The sequence below is a fragment of the Podarcis cretensis genome, assembly GCF_951804945.1.
Source record: "Podarcis cretensis genome assembly, chromosome: 6".
Taxonomy (NCBI): Eukaryota; Metazoa; Chordata; class Lepidosauria; order Squamata; family Lacertidae; genus Podarcis; species Podarcis cretensis.
Genome location: NC_137175.1, coordinates 46,261,564 through 46,287,777, shown reverse-complemented (window position 1 = coordinate 46,287,777; position 26,214 = coordinate 46,261,564). Strand labels below are relative to the sequence as shown.

Genomic DNA, 26,214 nt, shown 5'->3' with positions numbered 1-26,214 from the left:
GAGAATATCCAACAATAATTTCATGCAGTGAATAAAAATTACAAGAGAATCAGAAGGTAGAGGATTGTCCAGGTGATATCTTTTCCTACAGCTGGTAGCACCTGCCTGAAAGTGCAAGAAAAGGTATTGCAAGAAAAAGGTATTAACTAGTACAAGGAATTTGAGTAGCTACTGTTGTGGACTGCTTCCTGTGGTGCTCCTGTTAGTTTCTAGCCTGGGATTTGCATTAGCAGAGATAGATGGAGGCTGCACAGTGTCTATGTGTAGCATGCAAGCATCAGGCACTCTGAATCAGCATGCCTAACAAAAAAAAAAAAAAAAAATCCCAACCACCTGGAAGCCAACTTGTATATTAGTTATACATTAAGGAGATCAGGAAAGTACCCGATTCCTATGAGCAATGTAATGTGTGAAGATGGCAACTCTTGCAGTACTATGGCAGCCACTTTTGTGGACAAGGAAATACATATTCAGCCACCCCTTTCATGGAAGTTCCTGCTGTAGTACTGAAGAGTATCTGCCTAATTATACTGCTTTTATGATTAGATCATTGTCTATGCTACTAAATGCACATAGAGAGGCCAGTGGAATGTATGAATTAGCCATAAATTGGGTTCACCGGGTTCTCAGCTGTCTGTTCAGCATCTGTTTCTTGCAGAGTCACAGCCAAACCTGGAACTGATTCTACTTGCGACCAGAATAGCCCTTATTCACTCTTCTTTTCCCTGCTGAGTTTCTGGCAGAGTTTTGCTGAAGTCTGTCTTTGTGAAAGGCACAATGAAGTAGTGCTTTTTCAGGCAAAGGGAAATGAGAGAACCACAGGGCGTGATTAACACTGGAATCTAATCTTACTCTTGCCAACAATGGGGTCTTTTCTTCTCCACCTGCTGGGCTGCTGTGAAGAATTAGAATTAGTAAAGAGGAATGTGTGTGAAATGCTTTTGGGTTTTCAGTAATTAGCAAATTATCAGGCGGATAATCTCGATGAACTGGGATCCAGAAAGGATGAAGATACATTATCACACAGTTTCAGTTCAGATTGTTCCTTGTTGAGAACATTTTTCTATGGCGCTAGGTCCTTTGGAGAGAGGAATGGGCAGGATAACTTGATCTGTTTTTCCCTTGACAGTCCCTGTGGCCTGTGACCACACTGAGAGACCTGGTTACAGCCTTATTGCACCAACCCAGAGTGATGTTGAATCATGTTAATGTTATGTGCTTTAAATAGAACTAATTTTTTGCAGAGTGATATAGTACTCTACTAGTTGCAGATTAGATACAGCCTAGGGATTCGTGTGTCTAGAGAGAAATAAAGGCTTAAATTGTTCTCTCATGGCCCTATTCACATCTTCATTGTATACATCAGGGAGAAAACAACCCCAGCCACTTCTACCTCATTGAATATACAGTAACTAATTAAATCAGGCACTCTGAATCAGTAAAAGCTTGACCACCTCAGGAGTGTATGCTAATTTCTCTTCCTTGAATTTCCAGTTTTAGCAAAAAGACACAACTCATGTGCATGGTAGATTATTAGTCCATTAGTTTCTTCTTCCTTGTGTTGGGGAGAAGGACCACTCAGTGGTAAAGCACATCTTTTGCATCCAAAAGTTCCCAGGTTTAATTCCTGGGGTCTCCTGATACAACTGGAAACGTTGGAGAGTTACTGCCAAATAGTCCAGTCCAGAGGTAGGCAGAAGGTCCAGTCCAGTCCAGAGGTGGGCAGAAGGTAGATCAGGGTTCACTGGTAGATCTCTAGGTGATTTTCAGTAGATCAGCAAGTGTTTCTGATTTCCAATTGTCTGAAAATAGCAACAACTAAAAAGTTTTCACTTTCTAAATTAGGCTGATGGGTGAGGGGGGCCTAGCTTTGCCAAGGCAATGCCTACAAATTTCTGGCTGAGCATGTGCTCAGATGCACCATATTTATTAATTCCTAGCATATATCTGCCCAACTGAGCCACCATATTGCACTTGGCTCCAGTTGGTAGATCTTAGGGTTTTTACTGTTAAAAAAAAGTACATCCCACAAGTCAAAGGTCTGCTCATCCCTAGTGTAGACATTGTTGAGCTAGATGACCAATGGTTTGACACTGTATAAAGAAACTTCCTGTATTGGGGGGGGCATGGGGCATGGTTAAAAGACTGAGAGCAAGATAAAGTTAGCTTGTGCATTCCTTTGTACTCCCTCCCAAGGTTTGCTTTAACCTGGGTATAATTTTTCCTGTGCATCAGTACCAATCAGGATTGTGACTAATCAGGATTGCCCTTGTACTCAGAGTTGAATAACCACTTCAAGCCCGGGTTCCAGATCTGGTTACGGCAGCAATCCTGGCTACTGTTAATTTGTGATGCAGCTGTAATGTTACACTGTTGAGGGTGGAAGAATATGAGCTTGCAGAACATTCATGATATCCCTGTCATGCTAAGCAAATTAGGAATGTTACATCTATATCAGGCCAGAGGAAGAAAGTGAAAACATACACTGGCAAATTTTTGTCATTGTGTATCTGAACTTGGTGTTTTCACCCCTCCTCATAATGTTCCCAGTATCAACAAGAGCTGGGAGTTGTCTGGGATTGGGCAATTCTAAAAGATAGTTTTGGTATGACTGATCCACAAGGGAGAGGGTATCAGGCAACCCTGCACAATCCCACAGCAAGCTTGCTGTTAGCCTCAGATTGTGATAAACTCCTTTCTTTTTGCTGCTTAAGTCCTGCCTCATGCTAAATGGTTGCTTACAGAAAGCTTGTGGTAACTTCACATTATGGTGACGATATAGGGAAAATATATGAACAAACATTAATTATGCAGTGTAATCTTTCTGAACAGAGAACTCACAATTAACAGCTAGGTTTGAAAGAGTACAGCGATTCTCTTTTGCAGTGGCTAACAAGGTCATGGCTGGTATAAGTTGTTTGAAAGGACAGGACAAGATTTTCCAGCATAGAGGAAAACATGTTCACAGCTGTGCCTATGTATATTAACTCATAAATGGGCAGAGAATTGCAGCCAGGGATTAAAAGGGCTGAATATCAAAAGAGAAGTCCCAAGTATAAATTTAAAAGAAATGCACTTTATAGTTTCACTGCCATCTTTGCATTCCCACTGCTTAATGTATTCATACCAAAGTCTATTCTACTTTCCATTCCACTCCATTCTTCTACCTGTCATTTTACCCTGAAAGCCTTTACAGTTTTTATCCAGCATTAGAACTATCCTCAGTCATCATATTGACTCTAATATCTGAGACCTACTCGGCAGACAAGTGTACTGAAAGATATATGTGTTTTCTAGGAGGAGGAATTAACAGCTAATAATTATAGTTACTAGCAACAAGAGAACTTAATATGCTCCAGCAGAATTTTATCCAGATAAATGTTGCTGTCAGGGAACTGCCATCGGAAGAACAGGTGGTGGGAAGGCTCCAGGAGAATAGGAGAGACACTTCAGCAGAAGAGGGAACCAGTAGGGGGAGAGCAGGAGCTCCAAGGGAAAGGGAGTCGGAGGGGAGGCTCTGGGATACTTCCAGTGAGAACAGTGAGGAGGTATCAGGACCCCCTTTAAGGACCCCCACCCCTCGCCGGAAACTGTCACGCAGAGAATCCAGGAGACGCATTTCCGTCAAACAGCTTTTATGTTGGAAACGTTTCCGCAGACGCCCACTGTCAGATTCTACCAGCGACTGACGGAGCCATGCCAAAGGGCTCCGCTCAAGGCAGAGCTTCACTACACTGAGTAAGCTCTGAGGGATCAAGCTTTTACGCACAAGCAGCTCATTATCCCACCACAGCAATCTGACAGTCTCTGAAAGCAGCTTGTGCAAGGAGAGGTATCATGAGCAACCCAGCCGGAGCCGGAGATGGGGGAGCAGCTGCAGCCGGTCCAAGCCTGGAAGAAAGGTACAGGATGTTGGAGGTACAGTTAGCTCTGCAAACGGCTAGGCTTGAGGAGAGAAGGGCTCATGATGCAGAAAAGGGGAAAGCCACCCAACTCTCGAGGAAGGTGCCAGGACTGGTGCAGAAGTTTGGGGGTGATCCCAGGAACTATCAAGCCCTTAGGACAGAGATGCAATATGCCCTCAATCTGCAGTTTGATGATTTTCCTGATGAGGAATCGAGGGTTGCGTATGTGATTGGCCATCTCGAAGGAGGGGCGAAACACTGGGTGAGGCCCCTAATGGCAGCCAATAATGAAGCCCTAAGGGACACAAGGAAGTTTTTTCGCGCCATGGATCTGATGTTCTCCAGCGAGATTGAGCAGGGAGTGGCGCGCAGACAGTTAATGGCATGTAAACAAGGGAACCGATCTGTCCGTGAGTACTGGACTGAGTTCACCATGTTGATCCATAAATTAGGTTGGGATTTGTCAGCGGAACCGATACAAATGCTGTTCGAAGAAGGACTATCTTCGGCAGTGAAAGACGAACTTTCCCGGGCGCCCAGGGCGGAGTCTATGGACCATCTGACTAAATCAGCGCTGGCCATAGGATCACGCCAGGAGGCCAGAGCCTTGGAGAAGCGGGAAGAGAAAGGGGAGCGTTGGAGGGATTTCCGCATTCCAGAGATTCCAGAGCAGCCTTCCCTGCCAGCAGAGCCGATGGAAATCGGAACAGCGCGCGCGCGCGCAGTTTCAAACCCCAGTGAAGGGCGGAAGAAGGAGGGAAAAGGTGCCAAGAAATGTTTTCTCTGCCAACAGCCAGGTCACTTTGCCAGAGTTTGTCCGCAAAGAAAGGAATGGCAAGGGATGGCGGGAGCTGTTGGGGAGGAGGGAGAAGGAGCTAAGGAGCAAGTAAAAGCCAACGCCTGGCTGCCACCATCGGGGCACAGCAGCCAGGCCAAGGAACAGTGAATGTGCCCACGCCAGAACCCCCAAGACCAGCTCTTGTAATAGAGGTGTTGCTAGAGCTGGCAAACGGACACCCACTAAAAGTGAAGGCGCTATTGGACTCAGGCAGCTCCTGCAACTTTATGAGTCAGGAGTTTGCAGCCGAACACCAGATACAGACTATCCCCTTGAATAACCCTCTGCAGGTGACCACGATTGATGGGAGGGCGTTGTTGGGAGGAGCTGTTAACCAGCAGACGGTCCCCATGATAATGAGGGTGGCAAGGCACACAGAACTGATAGCGTTTAATGTAGCCACCTTGGGAGGAGCACCCATTATTTTGGGAATGAGCTGGCTAGCGCTGCATGATCCGCTAGTGGGATGGCACCAGAGGGTGGTTTCCTTTGGGTCAGCACATTGCCTGGCATATTGCACGGAGAGGGAGAGCCAAGTAGGCACCCAAGCCACGTTAGCAAGGATGGAAGTAACAGACCCAGGGAGGGTACCACGACAATACGCCGACTTGGCTAATGTCTTCAGCGAAAGAGAAGCAGATAAACTACCCCCGCACAGACCCTTTGACTGTCAAATCAACTTACTCCCAGGAGCACAATTGCCAGTGGGCAAGCTGTATGCAATGTCAGACAGGGAGATGCAGGAGTTAAGGGAGTTTATAGACAAGAACCTCAAGCGAGGGTTCATCAGAGAGTCACGAGCGGTGGGGGGTAGCCCAGTGTTTTTTGTGGACAAAAGAAATACAGATAAACCGAGACTGGTCGTGGACTTCCGGGCCCTAAATGCTGTGTCCGAACCAGTGGCTTTCCCCATGCCCAGGATCGATGACATTCTGACCAGGGTGAGGAAAGGGAAGATTTTTACCAAGCTGGACCTAAGGGGGGCGTACAACCTGATACGTATGAGAAAGGGAGACGAGTGGAAAACCACTATGTTTACCCCTTTGGGGGCCTTTGAATACCTCGTTATGCCCTTCGGCCTCCAGGGGGGGTCGGCCGTTTTTCAATCATTCATGAATCACGTCCTAGGACCATTGCTTTACAAGAACTGCGCAGCGTTCTTAGACGACGTACTAGTGTACTCAGAGAATGAGGAGCAGCATGTGCGAGATGTACGAGAGGTACTGAGCAAACTGCAAGAGAACCAGCTGTGGGTGAAACTGGAGAAGTGTCAGTTTCACGCCAGAGAGGTGGAATTCCTGGGGTACCGGTTGTCAGACAAGGGGCTGGCCATGGATCCTAGTAAGGTTCAAGCGGTACTGGAATGGAAACCACCGAAAACTAAGAAAGACGTGCAAAGGTTCTTGGGTTTCAGGAACTTCTATCGGAAGTTCATCAAGAACTTTGCCCACTTAACGACGCCCATCACGGATTGTCTCAGCAGTAAGAAAAAGTTTGTCTGGATGGAAGAAGCGCAGCAAGCGTTTGAAAGGTTAAAGAGGGCGTTCGCTTCGGAAGAGCAACTCTTACACGTGGATCTGCAGCAGCCAATGAGAGTGGAGACTGACGCGTCAGACAGAGCGGTGGGCGCCGTGCTCCTACAGCCGGGAAAAGATACGTCAGAATGGAGACCGTGTGCCTTCTTCTCGCGGAAGTTGAACAAATCCGAGAGGAACTATACAGTGTACGACAGAGAATTACTCGCCATCCATGAAGCGTTTCGGAAATGGCGACACCTGTTGATTGGGGCGCAGCACAAGGTTCAAGTGCGGACAGACCACAAAAATCTAGAATACTGGAGAACGGCCCGAGTATTGAACCAGAGACAAGTAAGATGGGCGCAAGAGTTCTCCAAGTTCAATTTTGAAATTCGCTACGTGCCAGGGCCAGAGAACGTCAGGGCGGACGCTCTCTCCAGAAAACCTGAGTACTTGGAGGGGGAGGGAGCGGCGGAGGAAAGACATATCATCCCCGAGGACCACTGGGTTTGTGGGGCGGCATTGGTGGGGCAAAGAGAACTGGCGGAGGGTACCGAGAACGATGAATACGCCCAAGAAAAGCTCAGGGAACTCAGGGGAACAGGGGAGAACACAGGGGGTTTTGAGGAAAAGAACGGAAAATTGTATTACAAAGGGGCACTCTACATACCAGATGGGGAACTAAGAGGCCGAGTGCTCAGACAGTTACACGACAGCCCCACGGCGGGGCACTTCGGGCAGCACAAAACCATGTGGTTGGTTACCAGGGAGTTTTGGTGGCCTAAGGTGAGGGAAGACGTACGGGAGTATGTCCGGGGATGCGACAGGTGCCAGAGAGCAAAAGGAGAGAGGCTGGCACCAGCGGGGTTATTAGAACCCTTACCCACACCAGAAAGACCATGGGAGATGGTATCCATAGATTTTATGACAGATCTGCCAAAATCCAGAGGAAAAACAGCTGTCATGGTGGTGGTGGATCTATTAACTAAGATGTGCCATTTTATAGCCTGTTCACATGCAGTCACAGCGGAAGAAACCGCAAAGTTGTTTGTAAAACATATTTTCAGGTTGCATGGCGCCCCCTTGAGGGTGGTCAGCGACAGAGGGAAACAATTTACTTCCAGGTTCTGGAGGAAGCTAATGAGCTTGCTGCACGTGGAGGTAAGTTTTTCCACCGCCAGACACCCAGAAACAAATGGGCAGGCTGAAAGGGCAAACGGGGTTTTGCAACAATACCTGAGGTGTTATGTAAAGGACAGAGAAAATGATTGGGTAGACAAGTTACCTCTGGCAGAATTTGCCTACAACAACGCGGAGAACGTGTCCACAGGGATGAGTCCCTTTCTGGCAAATTATGGGTGTCATCCTCGGGCATTTCCAGGAGAAGGAGGGGAGAGGTGGAGTGTACCTGCAGCGGAACATTTTGTTGAAGAGATGGAAGCGATCCACCGTCAGCTCCAACTCGACTTAGAGAAAGCCAAAGAAGAATATAAGAAGCAAGCAGACAGAAATAGGAGGGAAAGCGAAACCATAAGGGTGGGTAACCGGGTGTGGCTATCCACCCAAGGACTGCCGTTCAAGGGAGGGTGTAAGAAATTGAGACCCAAACGGTTGGGACCCTTTGAGGTCATACAACAGGTCAGCCCAGTAGCATTCAAACTCCGATTGCCCAGTCACATGAAATTGCACCCAGTATTTCACAGGTCATTACTGTCGCCGTACAGAGAGGGATGTGAGTGGGGGGAACATGAGAGGGAGGTCACCCAGACACCCGTCATAGAAGAGAGAGAACGCAACATGGATGTGGCAGGAATCATTGATTCCAGGTGGAAGGGAAATCAGGTGGAATACTTGGTAGAATGGGAGGGGGAGGAAGAGTCAGAAAACACATGGGTACCGGCAGAGGAAGTCAATGACGAGATTTTAATAGAAACGTTTCATCGGCGTTTCCCAAGAAAACCACAACCCGTGGCACGATTTAGGAGGGAACACTTCGGGACCACAGATGAGGAAGGGGAGTTTGAAGGGTTCCCAGAGTCAGGGGTGGAGGTGGAAACAGATTCCGACGAAGGAGAGGAAGATGGTAAAAGAGACGGAAAGCCGTGGCTAGAAGTGTTTGAATCCTCTGAGGATGAGGAGAGTTCCTTCCAGGGCTTTCCATCCTCGCCGCCAGTAGGAGAAGAGGCGGGAGGGGGTGAAGGGGGCCCTGGGGGGGAGGTGGATGTCAGGGAACTGCCATCGGAAGAACAGGTGGTGGGAAGGCTCCAGGAGAATAGGAGAGACACTTCAGCAGAAGAGGGAACCAGTAGGGGGAGAGCAGGAGCTCCAAGGGAAAGGGAGTCGGAGGGGAGGCTCTGGGATACTTCCAGTGAGAACAGTGAGGAGGTATCAGGACCCCCTTTAAGGACCCCCACCCCTCGCCGGAAACTGTCACGCAGAGAATCCAGGAGACGCATTTCCGTCAAACAGCTTTTATGTTGGAAACGTTTCCGCAGACGCCCACTGTCAGATTCTACCAGCGACTGACGGAGCCATGCCAAAGGGCTCCGCTCAAGGCAGAGCTTCACTACACTGAGTAAGCTCTGAGGGATCAAGCTTTTACGCACAAGCAGCTCATTATCCCACCACAGTTGCTGTCTGTATTATTTTTTGCAGCATTTTAAATGTAAGACGGATTTTAAAATTTTCATATTTCTCACTATATAATCTTGCAAAGGGGGACACTGCAAGAAGTAGACAATTTCATGACATAATTCTTACTTTACAACAAGAATTATGGCGAATGAGCTGAAACTGAGATGAAAGGTTGCTCTGTCCACTGATCCATGCAAGCTTTAGCTTTTTCTCTTTTCCCCCTTGGCAACAGGTTTACAAAGAACCTCTCTCCTGATAAGATCAACCTGAGCACACTCAAAGGACAGGGGCAGCTGACTAACCTTGAACTAGATGAAGAAGTCCTGCAGAATGTATTGGAATTGCCCACCTGGCTTGCCATTACTCGGGTCTTTTGTAACAAGGCTTCCATCAGGGTGAGTTAAATTATCAGCAAAAGCTTTTGCAGTACTGAAAGTATTTCCTGTCCTGACTACATGCCATTCTTCCTACTTTCGTACTAAACAAGTGCAATCCTCACGCCAAGCTGTTCTGGCTTTGTACCCAAGTCGCTAATCTTTCCGTACATGTGCTATGAAATCTGCTCCAATAACTGGCACAAGAGGATCAAGTTCTGAACCAGAGATGTTGCAGAAATTACAAGCAGACTGGTTAAATTCAGTTTTAAATTGATTGTTCTGTTTCATCTGAATTTGTTCTGTTTAAATGCATTAATTGCAAGGATTGTATTTAATAGTTGCAATTGAACATTTACACACAGAGCGCAATGTTCTCCTCTTGAAAATGTTGCCCCAAGCTCTTTTTGAAGCAGGAAATTGATTTTTCAGTTGATGTAAGCGAGTAATCGTTTAAGCTTCATTAGGATTACCCATAGTGGCACAAACCCCGTGCAAAATGGTTTAGGAGATTGTTAATAAAAAGTGCAGCTTTGATTTGAACTGTTCCCAGAGTAATGACCCCATCGGTTCCTTTACCTTCTTTGTTTAATACTCAGAGCTGCTTTTCATGTTACTGCTTTTTGATAGGGATGTTAATACTTGCAACATTTTAGGAACATTTTATCAGCTGAAACACCAGAAATGTCTCTTCCTTCTCAGTACATGTATGGAGAAACCACTGGAGAGTTGAAATTAGTGATCCTCCTTTTGCCAACACATTTTAATTTTTTTCTGACATGTGTATTAATATGCTTGTTGATAAATTAACATGAGAAGCAGCCCTTGCAAGAAATGCAAAGCAAACACAATAAGGGAGTGGACTGTTTGTTATGCTCCCAAATATGAGACTGTATAACTAATGCAAACAGCAAGATTTCTCATGTGTAACATGACTCAGGATTTGATCTGCATGCGCATTGGCAAGCTTGGTTATGAAAAATTTAACAGGCCCAATCTTTTTCAGGTTGATAGAAGGTTACATAAAAAACAGAAATTACAGAAACCAGCAAGGTGAAGGTTTCGTTTCATTGTCTCTAGAAAGACCATCTCATGCTTCAGGGTCTCGGTACTGGACAAGTGTTTTAAAAGATAGCTGGAAAAGGGGCTTTGTTCACTAACATTTAACAGCATTTCAGGTTTTGAATAAGGGTTATGAGGAGCTCATTACAGTAATTACAGTCGTACCTTGGGTTGAATGTGCTTCGGGTTGAGCATGTTTGAGTTGCGCTCCGCGGCAACCCGGAAGTAACAGAGCGTGTTACTTCCAGGTTTCACCGCGCATGCCGTCATTTTGAGCGTCTGTGCATGCGCGGAAACAGCAAAACACAACCTGCGCGCATGCAGACGCACCATTCTGTCTTACGTTGCATTCAGGATGTGAACGGGGCTCTGGAATGGATCCCGTTCACATCCCAAGGTACCATTGTACATTGAGTTGGATACAAAGATGAAGTTAACATAACAATTATGCAAGGGGATAACTGATTGGGGAATCCTCAGATGCTCTGGAGTAGGGGTAGGCAACCTAAGGCCCATGAGCCAGATGCTGCCCAATCGCCTTCTCAATCCAGCCCATGGACGGTCCAGGAATCAGCGTGTTTTTACATGAATAGAAAGTGCCTTTTATTTAAAATGCATTTCTGGGTTATTTGTGGGGCCTGTCTGGTGTTTTCACATGAGTAGACTGTGTGCTTTTATTTAAAATGCATCTCTGGGTTATTTGTGGGGCATAGGAATTTGTTCATCCGCCCCCCCCCCAAAAAATATAGTCTGGCTCACCACATGGTCTGAGGGACGGTAGACTGGCCCACTGCTGAAAAAGGTTGCTGACCCCTGCAGTCTGGAGGGTCTTCCAATTCCCTGGAGTCTCCTTTCATGGGTATGGGAAATTACAGAGAGGTGGAACTGGTAACTTTCCTAAATGGATGGAAATGCCTTTGGCTGGTGCAGCAGGATATTTGGATCCAAGCCACTGTTTCCTGTTTGGCTGTATATTGTACTTGGGCATCTGATAAAGTAGGCATGAAGGTTCATGACACAATAAATCTAAAGACCCAAAGCACTCTTTGTTCTTTATCAAATGTCTTCTGCATGCAAGAGTACAAGAAATAGTATTGTCCTCAGCTTGTATTTCCATAGAGCTGCTTTTACAGTGTCACTTTTCAGAGCAGCAGTTTGCTGGAACTGATCTTATTACTGTCACCCTGAATCTATTTAGCCCTTGTGACAGTTCGTGTTTATTTTACATCTGCTTTCTTGTTACAGATCCAGTGGACAAAGCTGAAGACTCACCCAATCTGTCTGGTAATGGCCTTTGCTTACCTGTTAGTGAGAACTTGTAACTCTAGATTGTTTCAGAAGAAGAGAGAGTCTGTGTTTTCAATGCTGGAACTTAAGGCTATATACTTCTGCTGTTGATCAAATTGATGGCAGCATAGGGCTATTTCCAATATTGCAACTTTCATTGAGAGATATAGTCCTGTGTAATTCCAATGATTAAAATTAAAATGTGGGAAGGAAAGAACTGATACCTAACCCACTAGTGAAATAAACTGACCTTTCCATATACGCATTTCGTTGTATATTAGCCATTTTTTATATTATAATGTTCCTTCTTGCATTTTACTAGTTGCTTCCAAAGCAAACATCTAGTTTTGATTCTGTTGTGATTCATTGTGTTAAGTCACTTCTGAGATTATTGCCTTACCTGTGTACACTCAAAAATTATACACAAATGCACAGTTTTGTGTTTTTTAGAGTAGTGACTTGTGAGAATGAAATATTTTTTTTAGCATGGTTGTAATAGGCTAAGTAAAGGTCTTTTCTTTTCAGATCTAACACAAAAATGTCTTTGGTATTGTAATTTTTATTTTGTGAGCAGCAGCTAATTGGCCCTTTTGAGGGGATGAGAATACTGCTGGGATTTTTAGGGACATATGACACACGTGGACAATATGTCAGTTCCTTACGTAGAAATGTCTGTCATATAGAAATGTTGCAATGTGTAAAGTAGACATAAATTTGTCCTGAATCTAGACATACGTTTTAATATATTTTAGTATTTAACTTTTGTATGTTTTATAGTACAGTTGTGATTTCCTCCCCCCCCCTTGATTTTACTATTTTATATTTTGTAAATCACTTTGATTGCTTTTAAAATAATCAAGCGGTGTATACATTTTATGAAATAAACTAAATACAATCAATTATGGTGGAACTATATGTTTTCTTGCAGACAAGTGTTCTCTAATTTGCCTTTTCTGGAATAAAGTAATGGTGGGAGTTGTCAACATATACAAGGGTAAATAACTGAGTAGGAAGAAAAGGTATTTAATCCCACTTGTTTGCCAATACTTGACTGGAGATTCCCCCAATCTCAAGGCTGTTTCCCCCCTAGCTGAACTTACTTACAATTTCAAAGCTTGAGTAGGCAGGATATAAAATAATAATAGTAGTAATAATAATTATATTAAAGGGTGGTAGCCAACTAAGGCTTACTCAAAAGTTTATTTCAATGGGTCTCATGATAATATACCAATATTAATACACTTTTATAAAGGACTATATAGACTTGGGAAGCATATGAAAGAAAGAAGAAAAATGAGGAACAACATCCAAAACAGAGAACAGCCAAGTAGATCATACAGAAGACATTGCTTTGTAAATAATTGTATAAGAAGATTTGCCCTAGGAAGGTTTTGATACTTGAAACCTATTGGGTTTACCAGACTTGTTTGCCTAGCCTCTCGTTTGTGCTAGTAATTAATCCTGCAGTTTCAGAAGGAGCCTGAATATCTTAAACCCAAACCTTTAAGATAGCTAATGAACACTTATTTCTTAGGTAACTATACTTTTCCATGTCTTGTTTCCTTGCTATGTTCACAGTTGTTGGATAAAGTTGAAGTGGAGATGCGAACATGTGAAGAGCCCCGGCCACCCAATGGACAGTCTCCTATTGCCCTTGCTTCAGGACAAAGGTTAATATTGCTTGTAACCAACATTTGTCATTGCAGTGTTTTATGTTACTTCTGCTTTCCCTGTTTAAATGATGTGTTGGGTTTGACTTTGTAATCAAGTTTTCTACTTTTCAATTCCTGCTGCTTGAGATTTTACTGAAAATCTGGACACTTACGTTGAGCCTGTACGACAGAATACAGAGCCTGACTTCTGTATTGACAAATAAAGTATTATACGTTTAGACTCCAAACCACAACAAATTCTGCTTTTATATGGTTTTGGTGTAATAGCAACCCTCCTCTGAGTCTTGTGTAGTTTTTCCTTGATCCTTTTCTTTCTTTCACAAAATGCTACCAGGAAGGCTACATTCTTTTGCAGAAACCTGGGGAAATGATTCTTAACCTTTTCCCTGCTTAATAATTCCACTAAGAAAAGTTACAGGGTTTTTTTCTTTTTCTTCTTTGCACTGTAGGATCTAGATGGGGGACTGTAATGATTCTAGGGGTTGCTCGTGCGTAAACCGGTGCAACACCTGGCTGGGTTGCCAGAGTGAACCTTTTCTGTCCGGACAGCCGCTCACCCGTGGCTGTCTCAATCGCTGACAGCATCCGTCAGTGGGCGTTTCTTGAACTTCTTCCAGCAAAGAAGCTCTTTGACGCCTAGTCTCCTCCTACTCTCCCTGTGTGGAAGCCTTCTGCGCAAGGAGGGTGTAGGACCCTTACTCTCCCCGCTGGTCCCTGGCAAGGAGTCATGGGACCGCCTCGCCGATTCCCTCATCTGCCCCCCTTCTCCACTGGTGCTACGCTGATTCTCTTCCCCAGAAGATGGGCTGCCTCTCCCCATCCCGGGACACTCTCTGGGACCCCTCCAGAGCCCGCTCTCTCCCTCCGGCTCTGATGGCAGTTCCCTGACAGGGACCTTTTTTTTTTTTTCCAGGCTGGAGGTTCCTTACCCCCTGCTACAACATTTCTGGCTTCTCTGCTGGATGTGACTCTGTAAATGAGTATTTTTGTTAATGTGGAAAGAATTATGTGGCACTATACATATTGTACACAGGTCCATAGCTGTCAACTTTTCCCTTTTCTTGTGAGAAATCCTATTCAGAATAATGGAATTTCCCTTTTTAAAAAGGGAAAAGTTGACAACTATGCACAGGTCCCACTTACTGAAAACAATGGAAATTGTTTGTCAGGCAAGCATTCACATAATGAGTCCATAATTTCCATTGATTCTTATGGGAACATTTCTAATTGGGGATGTGTCTCTTTCCCCTCTCTCCATGGTTTCTTCTTGAAATGGTTGCAGCCAACCAGCAAAAGTAAGACAAAGAAAATACTGACTTCAGAGAAGTCTCTCCTGTTCCCCAATTTGTCTGATCTCTCCTACTCTTTGATTTGTCTGATCTCACTACCTCCATCCCTCCCTGCATGGTTTTTATCTGAAAATGCCTGCTACCAACCAACAAAGCCCAACAAGCAAGGAAATAAGGAAGCAGGCAAACTCCAGATGTTTGGATATCTGAATCTGCAGAGTATATAGTAAAGTTTAGGAATAATTTTTTATGTTTGGATAAGTGAATTTTCAGGGTGGGCAGATAGTGGAACCTGCATGTATACTCTGTTTAATTAGTTGCAGCCACCAGAGTGGTACAGACAGGGTGGCATTGCTTACCTGGATTCTGAATGCCATATGTTGCTGCCAGTAACTGAGAAGGAGTGTGGTGCAGTGGCAAGAGCCCATGCTGCCTCAGCAACTGCTTCATGTTGTTTCATCTTGTTTCATGTTGTTAATGATAAATAGTAAGGCGTGCGGGTGGCGCTGTGGTCTAAACCACTGAGCCTCTTGGGCTTGCCAATCAGAAACTTGACGGTTCGAATCCGCACAATGGGGTGAGCTCCTGTTGCTCTGCCCCAACTTCTGCCTATCTAGCAGTTTGAAAGCACACCAGTGCAAGTAGATAAATAGGTACCACTGTGGCAGGAAGGTAAACAGTGTTTCTGTGCACTCTGGTTTCCATTACGGTGTTCCATTGCACCAAATATAACTTGCTCCTCTTTGTTTATTACTGTAGGATCATAATTGCTCATGAGTGTTTCAGTTTATAAATTGAATTCAATTACTGAATACATTATAATATCCTGAAACATCAGAATTTCACATTCATGAGCATAGAGACATTTCATTACTACAGTGTTCCTTGATACTGAAGAAGGGTTGGAGAGCATAAGCACGGAGGTCACATCTAGCTTGTGAATCTGCTGTGTTTAATACCTGCCTAGCAGAAACTTGCCTTGTAACAATGTTATGTCATGCTGCAATGATCAGATTCCCTGCCCTTTTAAAAGCCCTTTCCCTCCTTACAGTGAATATGGCTTTGCTGAGAAGGTAGTAGAGGGTATGTTTATTGCTGTCAATTCCATCACCATCAAGATCCACTCCAAGGCCTTCCATGCTTCTTTTGAACTGTGGCAGCTTCAAGGATACAGTGTCAACCCCAACTGGCAGCAAAGTGACCTCCGCTTCACCCGCATCACTGATCCAAACAGGGGAGAGGTAAGACCCTAATTAAATAGTCTCTTATTTGAAATCTCCTCTGCTGACTCACAAGGATTTGCAATATAGACATTCAATGACACCCCAATGCCCACCTTTAATAATCTGCTACCGATCCAGCTGGTTACAGCAACCTCCTTTGAAGCTATCCTTTCAAGGGGTTTGAATTTAAACTAGCTTCCCACACAGCGAGAAAGCAGGGAACTACCCCAATCTTGTTGGGGGTTCCCTGTCTGTGCTTATTTCTGCTGGCAGGGAGCCCTGTTTGCAAAGGAGTAATTGGGAGCTCATCTTAACTTTCTGGTTGTCATGTATGGGACAGGTGGCCATGGTTTGTGGGAAACATCCTTGTGGCTCAAATTGCAACCTGTGCCAGGCCTAATTAGACCCAAAGGATAGAGGATGCCCTAAGGCTGCTGTTGGCCACATCTCATTCTGAAACAAGGTGGGATGCTGAAGAGTTCTATTGTTTCCCCTAGAGTGCAGTCACACATTTTCTTCCTGCTTCAGTAAAGTAAGTTTCCTAATTTGCTACAATACATTGTATCCATCTTTAAAAGTTCAGCATTCTTCCCTTTTTGTCTTTGTGCTCTCCCCCCCCCCCCTGCATAGGTTCTAACATTTAAAGAACTCACCTGGCAAACGCTTCGCATAGAGGCAGATGCTACAGAAAACGGAGATCAAGATCCTGTCACCACCCCGCTAAGACTTATTACGAACCAGGGCAGAATCCAAATATCTCTTAAGAGAAAGGCAAGTATGGAAAGCGCAGTTGGATGAAATACTTACTGTATTTTTCGCACCATAGGGCGCACCGGACCATAGGGCGCACATAGTTTTGGGAGACGGAAAACAAGAAAAAATTATTCTGAACCCCAGAAGCCAGAGCAGCAAGAGGGATCTGGCTTCCGGGATACCGTGTGGCTGTTCTGGCTTCTGGGGTAACCGCGCCAAGCCTCTTCAGGGCAGCGAGATGAAGGCTCCCCCTGCCCAAAGAGGCTGCGCAGGGCTAAAGCAGAAGCCAGGACGCGTTGCTCAAGGGGGCTGCGCCTTCTCTCTCTCTCTGCGCAGCGCCCCTCCTTCACAGGAGAGGCGTTGCGCAGAGAGGGAGAAGGGGTAACGCCCTTCAGCGAAGCTGGAGAAGGAACAGAAGGAGACCCTTCTGTTCCTCCTCGGGCTTCGCTTGATAGCGCGTTGCTCAAGGGGCGCTGCACCTTCTCTCTCTCTGCGCTGCGCCTCTCCTTCACAGGAGAGGCGCTGCGCAGAGAGGGAGAAGGGGCAGCGCCCTTCAGCGAAGCTGGAGAAGGAACAGAAGGAGACCCTTCAGTTCCTCCTCCGGCTTCCAGGACAGGCGCGTCGCTGCGAAGCGGGAGGAGGAACAGAAGGAGACCCTTCTGTTCCTCCTCCGGCTTCCAGGACAGGCGCGTTGTTCAAGGGGCGCTACACCTTCTTTCTCTCTCTGTGCAGCGCCTCTCCTTCACAGGAGAGGTGCTGCGCAGAGAGGAAGAAGGGGTAGCGCCCTTCAGCGAAGCTGGAGAAGGAACAGAAGGAGACCCTTCTGTTCCTCGGGCTTCGCTTGATAGCGCGTTGCTCAAGGGGCGCTGCACCTTCTCTCTCTCTGCGCTGCGCCTCTCCTTCACAGGAGAGGCGCTGCGCAGAGAGGTAGAAGGGGCAGCGCCCTTCAGCGAAGCTGGAGAAGGAACAGGAGACCCTTCTGTTCCTCCTCCGGCTTCCAGGACAGGCGCATTGCTCAAGGGGCGCTGCGCCTTCTCTCTCTCTCTGCGCAGCGCCTCTCCTTCACAGGAGAGGCGTTGCGCAGAGAGGGAGAAGGGGCAGCGCCCTTCAGCGAAGCTGGAGAAGGAACAGGAGGAGACCCTTCTGTTCCTCCTCCGGCTTCGCTGGACAGGCGCGTCGCTAGGAAGCGGGAGGAGGAACAGGAGACCCTTCTGTTCCTCCTCCGCTTCCGGGACAGGCGCGTCTGGGCGAAGCCAAGGAGCCTGCATTCGCTCCATAGGACGCACACACATTTCCCCTTCATTTTTGGAGGGGAAAAAGTGCGTCCTATAGAGCGAAAAATATGGTAGTAGGCCCCACAAGTGTGTTCAGATAACATCCTGTGGTCTTCTACTGAATATTGGAGATCTGAAATTCTTTGCTTATGCAGTCATTCTGCATTCAATTAGAAAGTCTGTGTTCTGTAGCTGTAATGAATTATTAAAATTTGCATTTTATTTTATTTTTATTTCTTAAGGTTTTTGTGAGGGACATTGTGTGGCATTGCAGTGTGGTATAGTGGTTAAGAGTGGTAGATTCGTAATCTGGTGAACCAGGTTTGCCTCTCCGCTCCTCCACATGCAGCTGCTTGGGCTAGTCACACTTCTTTGAAGTCTCTCAGCCCCATTCACCTCACAGAGTGTTTGTTGTGGGGGAGGTAGGGAAAGGAGATTGTTAGCCGCTTTGAGACTCCTTTGGGTAGTGATAAAGCAGGATATCAAATCCAAACCCTTCTTCTTCTTCTTCTTGCAGTATGTTTTGTCTCAAACAGTAATAGAGAGGAGTGGGAATTCATAGTTAACATTAGGGTGTATAATAGGTGTATAAAAGCAGAGGTCAAGGTACTGGAAACTGTGCTCGAAAAAGAAATCAAACTCCCGATTTAGGGCCATCTCAAGTTTCCTCCCCCCCCCCTCAAAAAAGAGAAAATATTATTTTTTTAAAAAAAACTTCAGCTTGTCCAATTTCTGTCATGTTCTCCAGATTGTATGCCCTCCTTTAGACACTGTAGTAAAGTCCATGGCTGTGCAGATACCAGTCACCCTACAGAAGTACATCATTCTTCACATATGATAACTTGATTATTATATACAAATTCCCACAGTGAGATGAGTCCTTGAAACACCCACACAGCATAATCTGTTCGTTTTCATGCTCTAGCAAGTTTAACAACGCAGCCTGTTCCTTTCTTCTTCAGATAAAAGTGATAAATGCTGAGCTATGAGCATGCCAGCAAATGTAACTTCCATCAGATACCCAAACTAGATATCTGCAATCAGCCAGAGGCGTTGCCTACTTCTCACTTTGCTGTTGTTGCACATGTCCACTGAAATTCAGTTAATTAGTTCTGTGAAGTCCCATCAGCAAAGGGAGTAAATGTTTTTGGACCAGATGTTTATGCTAAACTTTTTTTCTGCTTATGAGACAGACAAAGGATTGTAATGTGGTGGCATCCAAGCTCATGTTCCTTCTTGATGACTTGCTGTGGGTGCTGACTGATTCTCAGCTGAAGGCAATGATGAAGTATGCAGAGTCCTTGAGTGAAGCCATGGAGAAGTCAGCCCAGCAAAGGAAAAGTTTGGCTCCTGAACCTGTCCATGTAAGCAGCTCTTCCTTACATGCTATGATGGTGTTCAGTAGAATAAATAGAATTTATTATTTATACCCCGCCCATCTGGTTGGGTTTCCCCAGCCACTCTGGGCGGCTTCCAACAAAGTATTAAAATACAGTAATCAGTTAAACATTAAAAGTAAATAGCAAAGACATTAGTGAAGACGCTTTTACTGGGTATAGAATTTTCTGTCACTGTCAGATGGCTGCCCTTTTGTCTTTCACATAGTGGCCACTGCAGAGCTTTTGCTTGCTGAGGAACAAAACATATTAAATAGAAATGGAAAGTTCTACCATCTCTTTTCTGCCACTGTTTTTTTTTTAACCCTCTTGAGCCCTCTTCTTCAAATGTTTCATGCATTGGTATCCCTCTTATGCCCCTTCCCTCATGTTCTCTCTTTAAACCACCCATTAAATTGCACTAACTGCCTTTTAAAATCTTTATTAACTTGGTGTTGAGATAGCATAAGCAGTCTGTGCTTAAGATGATCCAATTTTATTTTCCATAGTAACTTTCAAACTGACTTCCTAAAGAACATCCCACAGATTTTTGGCTCAGTAATTATGTGGAAATGTAAAGTCAGTGAAGAGAAGAGATGGGAAGAGCTTTAGAGAGGGCAGCCTTGTACTCAAAACTGATGAAATTCAGAGGCGTGATAGTAATAATAACAATATACATAAGAACAAAAGAAGATCCCTGCTTCACTTGTAAAGAGGTAAAGGCTTTCTGGGAAATAATATATAATGAGTTAAAGAAAATGTTTAAAAATACTTTTGTTAAAAAACCAGAAGCCTTTTTATTGGGTATAGTGGGTGAAGAGATACCAAGGGAAGATAAAAGACTGTTTATGTATGCAACAACTGCAGCAAGAATTATTTTAGCCCAAAAATGGAAACAACAAGATGTACCAACAAAAGAAGAGTGGCAGATGAAGATGATGGACTTGGCAGAACTGGTGAAACTGACAGGAAAAATCCGAAAGCAGCAAGATCAAGTATTCCAAAAGGACTGGACTAAATTTATGTGATATTTGAAAGATTATTGTAAGCAATTAACATCACTAGCAGGGTTGTATGAAGACGTGTAATGAGAAACTTTCTACCTTTCTATATTTTTTAAAATTTTGAATTATTTTGTAATGTGTGTAATTGGAAAACATACAAAATACAATGATATAAAGGTTAATTTTGAAAGTCAGGAGGTGGAAGGGAAGGAAGTTGACAGGCTCTAAAGAGCCAGGGACTTAAAGTGGAGTGTAATGATGTGAACGTATATTATTAAATGGAAAATAAATATATATAGAAGATCCCTGCTGGATCAGACCAAAGGCCCATCTAGTCCAGCATCCTGGTCTAGCAGTGGCCAGTCAGATGCCTATGAAAGCCCACGAGCAGAATCGGTGCAACGTAGCCCTCTCTCCAGTTGTGATTCCCAGCAAATGGTATTTTGAGTTATACTTCTAATACTAGAGGTGGTATACAGTCATCACAGTGAGCAGCCTTTGGTAGCTTTATCCTCCATGAATTTGTCAAAACCAGCAGTGGTGAACCACCAGCCTGGGAGCCTAGCTAGACCCATCTCATAATGCTAAGATCAGAGATGAGAGAAATACTGCCTGATCTTTAAATAGTAAGGCCAAAAGGCAACATTTCTACCCATCCTGAAGATTCCTCATTGGTATCCCTCACTTGAATTCATGCTGCAGGTGAAAAGGAAGAGCAAGGCTTCAAAAGAACAATCTTCATTTAATTAGACATTTTCAAAGCCTCACTCACCCCATATTAAATTTCTGTTTCAGTAGAGCACCCTCTAGGTTTTTTTTTAGTATAACCTGTGTTGTCTCCTTCCTCGTAAAATATAAATCCATTGTTTCACCTTGGTTCTATATGTATATGCCTAGGCTTAATTTCTCTGTTATAGATCACACCTCCAGCTCCGAGTGCTCAACAGTCCTGGCCTCAGTCATTTGGGAACAGCCACAAAGTGATCAGCCAGTACTTCGAGAAACATGATATGAAAGAGTCTTCCTACCACCTTCTCATCTCCCGTCTAGACCTTCACATCTGTGATGACAGTCACACGCGAGAGACAGGTAGCCAAACATAAACTGCGATTAGGAGAACCTAAAATTCTCTTTCCATATTCCCTTCCTCCCCACCCCATCTTTTCTCATGTGTCTATCCATTGCATGGTCTTAATTTTTGAGCTGTAAAGTTTTGCTATAGAAAAGCTGTATTTTATAACTGTTGTAAGCTGTTATGGGGAGTCTAGTAAAAATAAAATAAAAAAGCAGGTTACAAGTCTACATAAAAACTATATGATGAGAGACTTCTTACAGGCATCAGTGAGGCAGTAATCATGGTTCAGAAGTGCCTAAGAGGAAAACTGCATATTTTGAGGAGAAACATGAGGTTCCCAGCCCTTTGTTTTTCTCTTTAAGGCAAATTGTGCAAGAGGCACTTCCAGAGAAAATTGGTGGGTGGGACATAAACTAAGCTGTTCTTAAACCAAGGTACCACTGTATATCCCTTTCCCCCACATCACTGACAGATTCTTTATTATTAGAATAACATGTCTCAAAAATATGTAGTTAGTTCTTTTACCTGAGTGCTATTTCTTCAGCATTATTCCAATTTGTTTTCTTTGTTTTATTTCCCACAGTTAGTGTATATTTCCCAGCAATTTCATTAGCTACAGCCGTGTAGATGTTTGAGAAACTAGTATCTCTATCCAGTGGCACTAGAGGCCCAGTATATATGTTTAATACTTCATAGTGTCGGTATATTGGAGGAATTTTGTTGTCGGGGCCAGTGATAATAGGTTAGATTATCTGTAAAACAGATTTTTTTAAAAAGATGTTTGAACTGTGTTCTTTAGAAAGCTTCCCTAAGGTACAATAAAATATATAAATGTGTATTGGACCGCACACCTTTAGGGCTCAACAAGCCTTTCAGTTACAGCTGGTGAAAGCTGGTCTACACAGGCCACTGATTCACATAGATTTCCAATTAACAATCCCAGAGGATGTTAGGGGCCAGTGAACTGCTCTGGAAGTTGTCCAGAATTGCTGTATTGGCTGTTAATCCACTCCTCTGGAAGCAGTCGGAATATAGGCAGAAGTGCAAGGAGTGACAATTTTGTAGTATAAATAGGACAGAATCCCTGCTGGTGAAGAACTTGTCTTCTCCAAAGCAGTGCAGTGACTACAGCACTGTGATCTGGCATCCTCTTCAGCCTATATGAGAATGCTGGACTCAAAGAAGTATCACTCAAAGAAGAATGCTCACCTGCACAGTTTGTTTCTGATTCTCCTGGTGTAAGACTAGTAAAAGACAAAAAAAAATGTTTTTTTTTCATTTTCCCATAGGTGCTTCCAAACATGGAATAATGGGAGGTGCAATGCAACTAACATTTAGGAGGTTGGCCTTTGACTATTATCCTTTCCACTGGGCAGGTAAGAACATTCCGTGAGTTTCATTTGTAATTTAAACAGTGTTAATGACTTTAGCCAGTCTACCTCAATTTAGTTTTGTTGGTGTGCTGCTGCAATAAACTTCTCCAGTACCAACATTATCCTATCACCACCATGGAATGGATAGGGAGAGGAGGGATGGTGCACAAAAGATGTGTGGAAAGGCATACATGGTCTTTCTGATTGAGGTTTATAGGTTGCTTTTTAGCAGGGCTCAATGTGCAGAACATTGCTGAGACTGCACTAATTGCAACAACATTTTTCATAGCAGTCATAATACCAAGGAGCAGAATATAGTCCAATGTTCAACACATCTGAAGAAGTGTGCATGCACACAAAAGCTCATACCTAGAACTAACTTAGTTGGTCTTTAAGGTAAAACTGGAAGGAATTTTTTTATTTTGTTTTGCCAATGTTCAACAAATATGGTTTCTGTGATATAGGAATTCACTGTCAAGGGAAGATTTGAAAGAACTGAGTGCAACAAGTTAGTAATGGTTGTACTTTCATTGTGCTAAAAATTGTGCAGAAATTCCCTGACATAAAACAATGAGCAGAGATACAGCTTTGAAAAGCTTTTGAATTTGAAACCCAAGTGGCAAAATTTGTTCACCTGTGCGATGAGTGGTACTAAAAGGAGACAAACTCTCCCATCTGAAAACTGAACTATGCCACTAACAAGGAAAACGAATGCTTTGGCTGTTTGAGGAAGGTTGTGCAGAGTACAGTAGAGCATTTGCAGAATGGATCATTGTGCAGTTGAGAGACAGTGGTCCTTTCAATATTAACCTACTGTATTATTCAGGAGACAGCTGCAAACACTGGGTGCAGTATTGTGAGGCCATGGAAACCCGGGAACAGTGGGCAGAAAAGCTGGTGAACGAATTCCAAAGCAAGATGGCAAAACATGGTGAAAAAATTAGCTCTGCCTTCTCCAAAACCACAGGAAAAGATTCTCCCTTCAAAAAGAGACCAGGTAACACAAAATACATATCTTTCATACTTGCTTAATCATGAATTCACCAACTTCTGGGGACTTTTGAGAAGACATGTGACCCTCAAAATATGGGTAACCCTGTGTTCTGTAAACTCCTGTTGAATCCTCCACCTGCCACAGTTCTACAGTTACTAACGTGCCATGTTGAACATTGCAAAAGTTAGGTCTGAGACCAGAATAAAACAAAGGTTTAATTCTGGAAAGATTTCTGAATAGAGTTCCCCAAACCAACTTGCTAGGTCAGCTGTGTCAACAGCCTCCTCCCTCCTTTCCCAAGTAGCCATCTAAGATAATACATGGGGCCAGCAGTTGTTCCATGTAGATCCCAAGCCATTGGCCATTTCCTTTCCGGGAAGGTGGGAAGGAAAATTTACTTCCCTCCTGAGAGCCAGTGTGGTGAAGTGGTTAAGCGCGGTAGTCTCGTAATCTGGGGAACCGGGTTCGTGTCTCCGCTCCTTCACATGCAGCTGCTGGGTGACCTTGGGCTAGTCACACTTCTTTGAAGTCTCTCAGCCCCACTCACCTCACAGAGTGTTTGTTGTGGGGGAGGAAGGGAAAGGAGAATGTTAGCCGCTTTGAGACTCCTTCAGGTAGTGATAAAGCGGGATATCAAATCCAAACTCTTCTTCTTCTTCCATCAACATTGTAGCATATTGGTGTGTTTAAAGATTTGGCACAGAGTCTTGCTCATCCACCACCTTAGGGTAAGGAAGAGGTAGTCACCTTGTGGCAAAAGAGAACAAACCAGTTTTCATGACCCACCATGTATTTTGTTTGAGGTTTACTAGGAAAAGAGTGGTTTCAATTTCTACCTACTTTCCCCCCTCTTGGGTCTGGGAGCTGAGGGACCCAAATGGTCCTCCTTGGCTAGGGCCAACACTTTAAAAAGTTTTGTTGCATCACTCAGACACCAATTCCTGCCTCTCTGTTTTTCTCCCTCCCCAAATGCTACATAGCAGGGCTTTCCTTAATGGGAGTAATTAGTGGCCATGATAAATAGTAGCTGGGAAGTCAAGCCACAATCTGTGGCTCCCTGCTTTTGAGTTTTCACAAAAGTCCCTGAATCTAGAGTAGTAGGCAGGGTTTCCAAGAACCATGATTGGTTTCCTTTTTAAGTACAAATTATTGATTGGAAGAGCCCAGTGGCGTAGCGTGGGGGGTGCAGGGGGGGCCGGCCGCACCGGGCGCAACATCTGGGGGTTAGGGTTAGGGGGCACAAATCCACGGGTTAGGGGGTGCAAATCCATGGGTTAGGGGGCGCAAATTACTTGCCTTGCCCCGGGTGCTGACAACCCACGCTACGCCACTGGAAGAGCCTACTGTGTTTTCTCAAAGTATTACATTTTTTCCATGCTGTATTATTTGCTTCGAAGCCAGTGTTCCATATCAATACAGATTTGGGGGAGGGGGGAGGACTACCTTGTTAAATTTTGTGTTTGAAAGAGAATTTTGCCTGTTCTGATGACTGAAAAATGTCTTTAAGATGGTCTTTCTAGTTCTCAAACAAGCTCACCAGAGAAAGGGATACCTCAAGCAAGCATGCCATCACCTATCCTATTTGGACTCCAGCGGCCTGCATGGAATAGACTCCGATCTAGCTGTGTGGTTGTCCGAGTTGATGATTTGGATATTCATCAGGTACAGTTATTGATAGAGTATCTGCTGCCACATTGTTACTTGCTCATTCTTCCTGACTTGTGAACCAAACCATAGGTTCAGACACTTGCTCACTTCTTTATGCTTTTTAAAGTACAGTACAAATGCCCAATACATGTTCATTTTTTTATTTGATCTTAAACAATATCAGCACAAATGTTGTTCTGTGGCTGAAAGTAGATCTCTTAGTAAATATTTTCCAATCTAAGCTGCTGCCTTTGTTACCACGTATTCAGGTGTTTGTTGTTTTTCCAAAGAAGGAAATAGCTGATTACTCTGCCTCAAAGAGAGAAAATATACCGTATTTTTCGCCCTATAGGACGCACCGTCCCATAAGGCGCACCTAGTTTTTTGGGGGGGAAATAAAGGGAAAAAAATTATTTCCCCCCAGGCGCGGGGCTGGGGCGGGGGAGGCCCAAGCTTCCCCCGACCCCAGTCCCCAAACAGGCAGCTCTCTGCAAGCCGTGGGAGCCCAGCGCTGGCTCCCGCTGCTTGTGGAGAGGTCCGCGAAGCCTGGAGCGCTGAGCTCAGCGCGCGCAGGCTTCGGCATGCAGGCAACTCTCCGCAAGCAGCGGGAGCGCTCCCACTGCTTGTGGAGAGGTCCGCGAAGCCTGGAGCGCTGAGCTCAGCGCGCGCAGGCTTCGGCATGCAGGCAACTCTCCGCAAGCAGCGGGAGCGCTCCTGCTGCTTGCGGAGAGGTCCGCGAAGCCTGGAGAGCGAGAGGGGTCGGTGCGCACCAACCCCTCTCGCTCTCCAGACTTCAGCGAAAGCCTGCATTCGTCCCATAGGACGCACACACATTTCCCCTTCATTTTTGGAGGGGGAAAAAGTGCGTCCTATAGGGCGAAAAATACGGTACTACTGTAATATGGTCATATAATAT

General features: G+C 44.7%; 1 protein-coding gene across 1 annotated transcript in view; it reads left to right on the top strand.

Moving 5' to 3' along the window:
- BLTP3A (bridge-like lipid transfer protein family member 3A) overlaps nt 1-26,214 on the top strand; it is a 65,172-nt gene that overhangs the window by 18,927 nt on the left and 20,031 nt on the right. The window contains exons 2-11 of the mRNA XM_079980839.1: nt 9,127-9,289; nt 11,576-11,614; nt 13,196-13,287; nt 15,631-15,820; nt 16,433-16,573; nt 19,023-19,193; nt 21,127-21,298; nt 22,574-22,660; nt 23,484-23,654; nt 25,159-25,313. Of these exons, the coding sequence (XP_079836965.1) occupies nt 9,127-9,289; nt 11,576-11,614; nt 13,196-13,287; nt 15,631-15,820; nt 16,433-16,573; nt 19,023-19,193; nt 21,127-21,298; nt 22,574-22,660; nt 23,484-23,654; nt 25,159-25,313 (1,381 nt within the window). The remainder of the gene's footprint in view (nt 1-9,126; nt 9,290-11,575; nt 11,615-13,195; nt 13,288-15,630; nt 15,821-16,432; nt 16,574-19,022; nt 19,194-21,126; nt 21,299-22,573; nt 22,661-23,483; nt 23,655-25,158; nt 25,314-26,214) is intronic.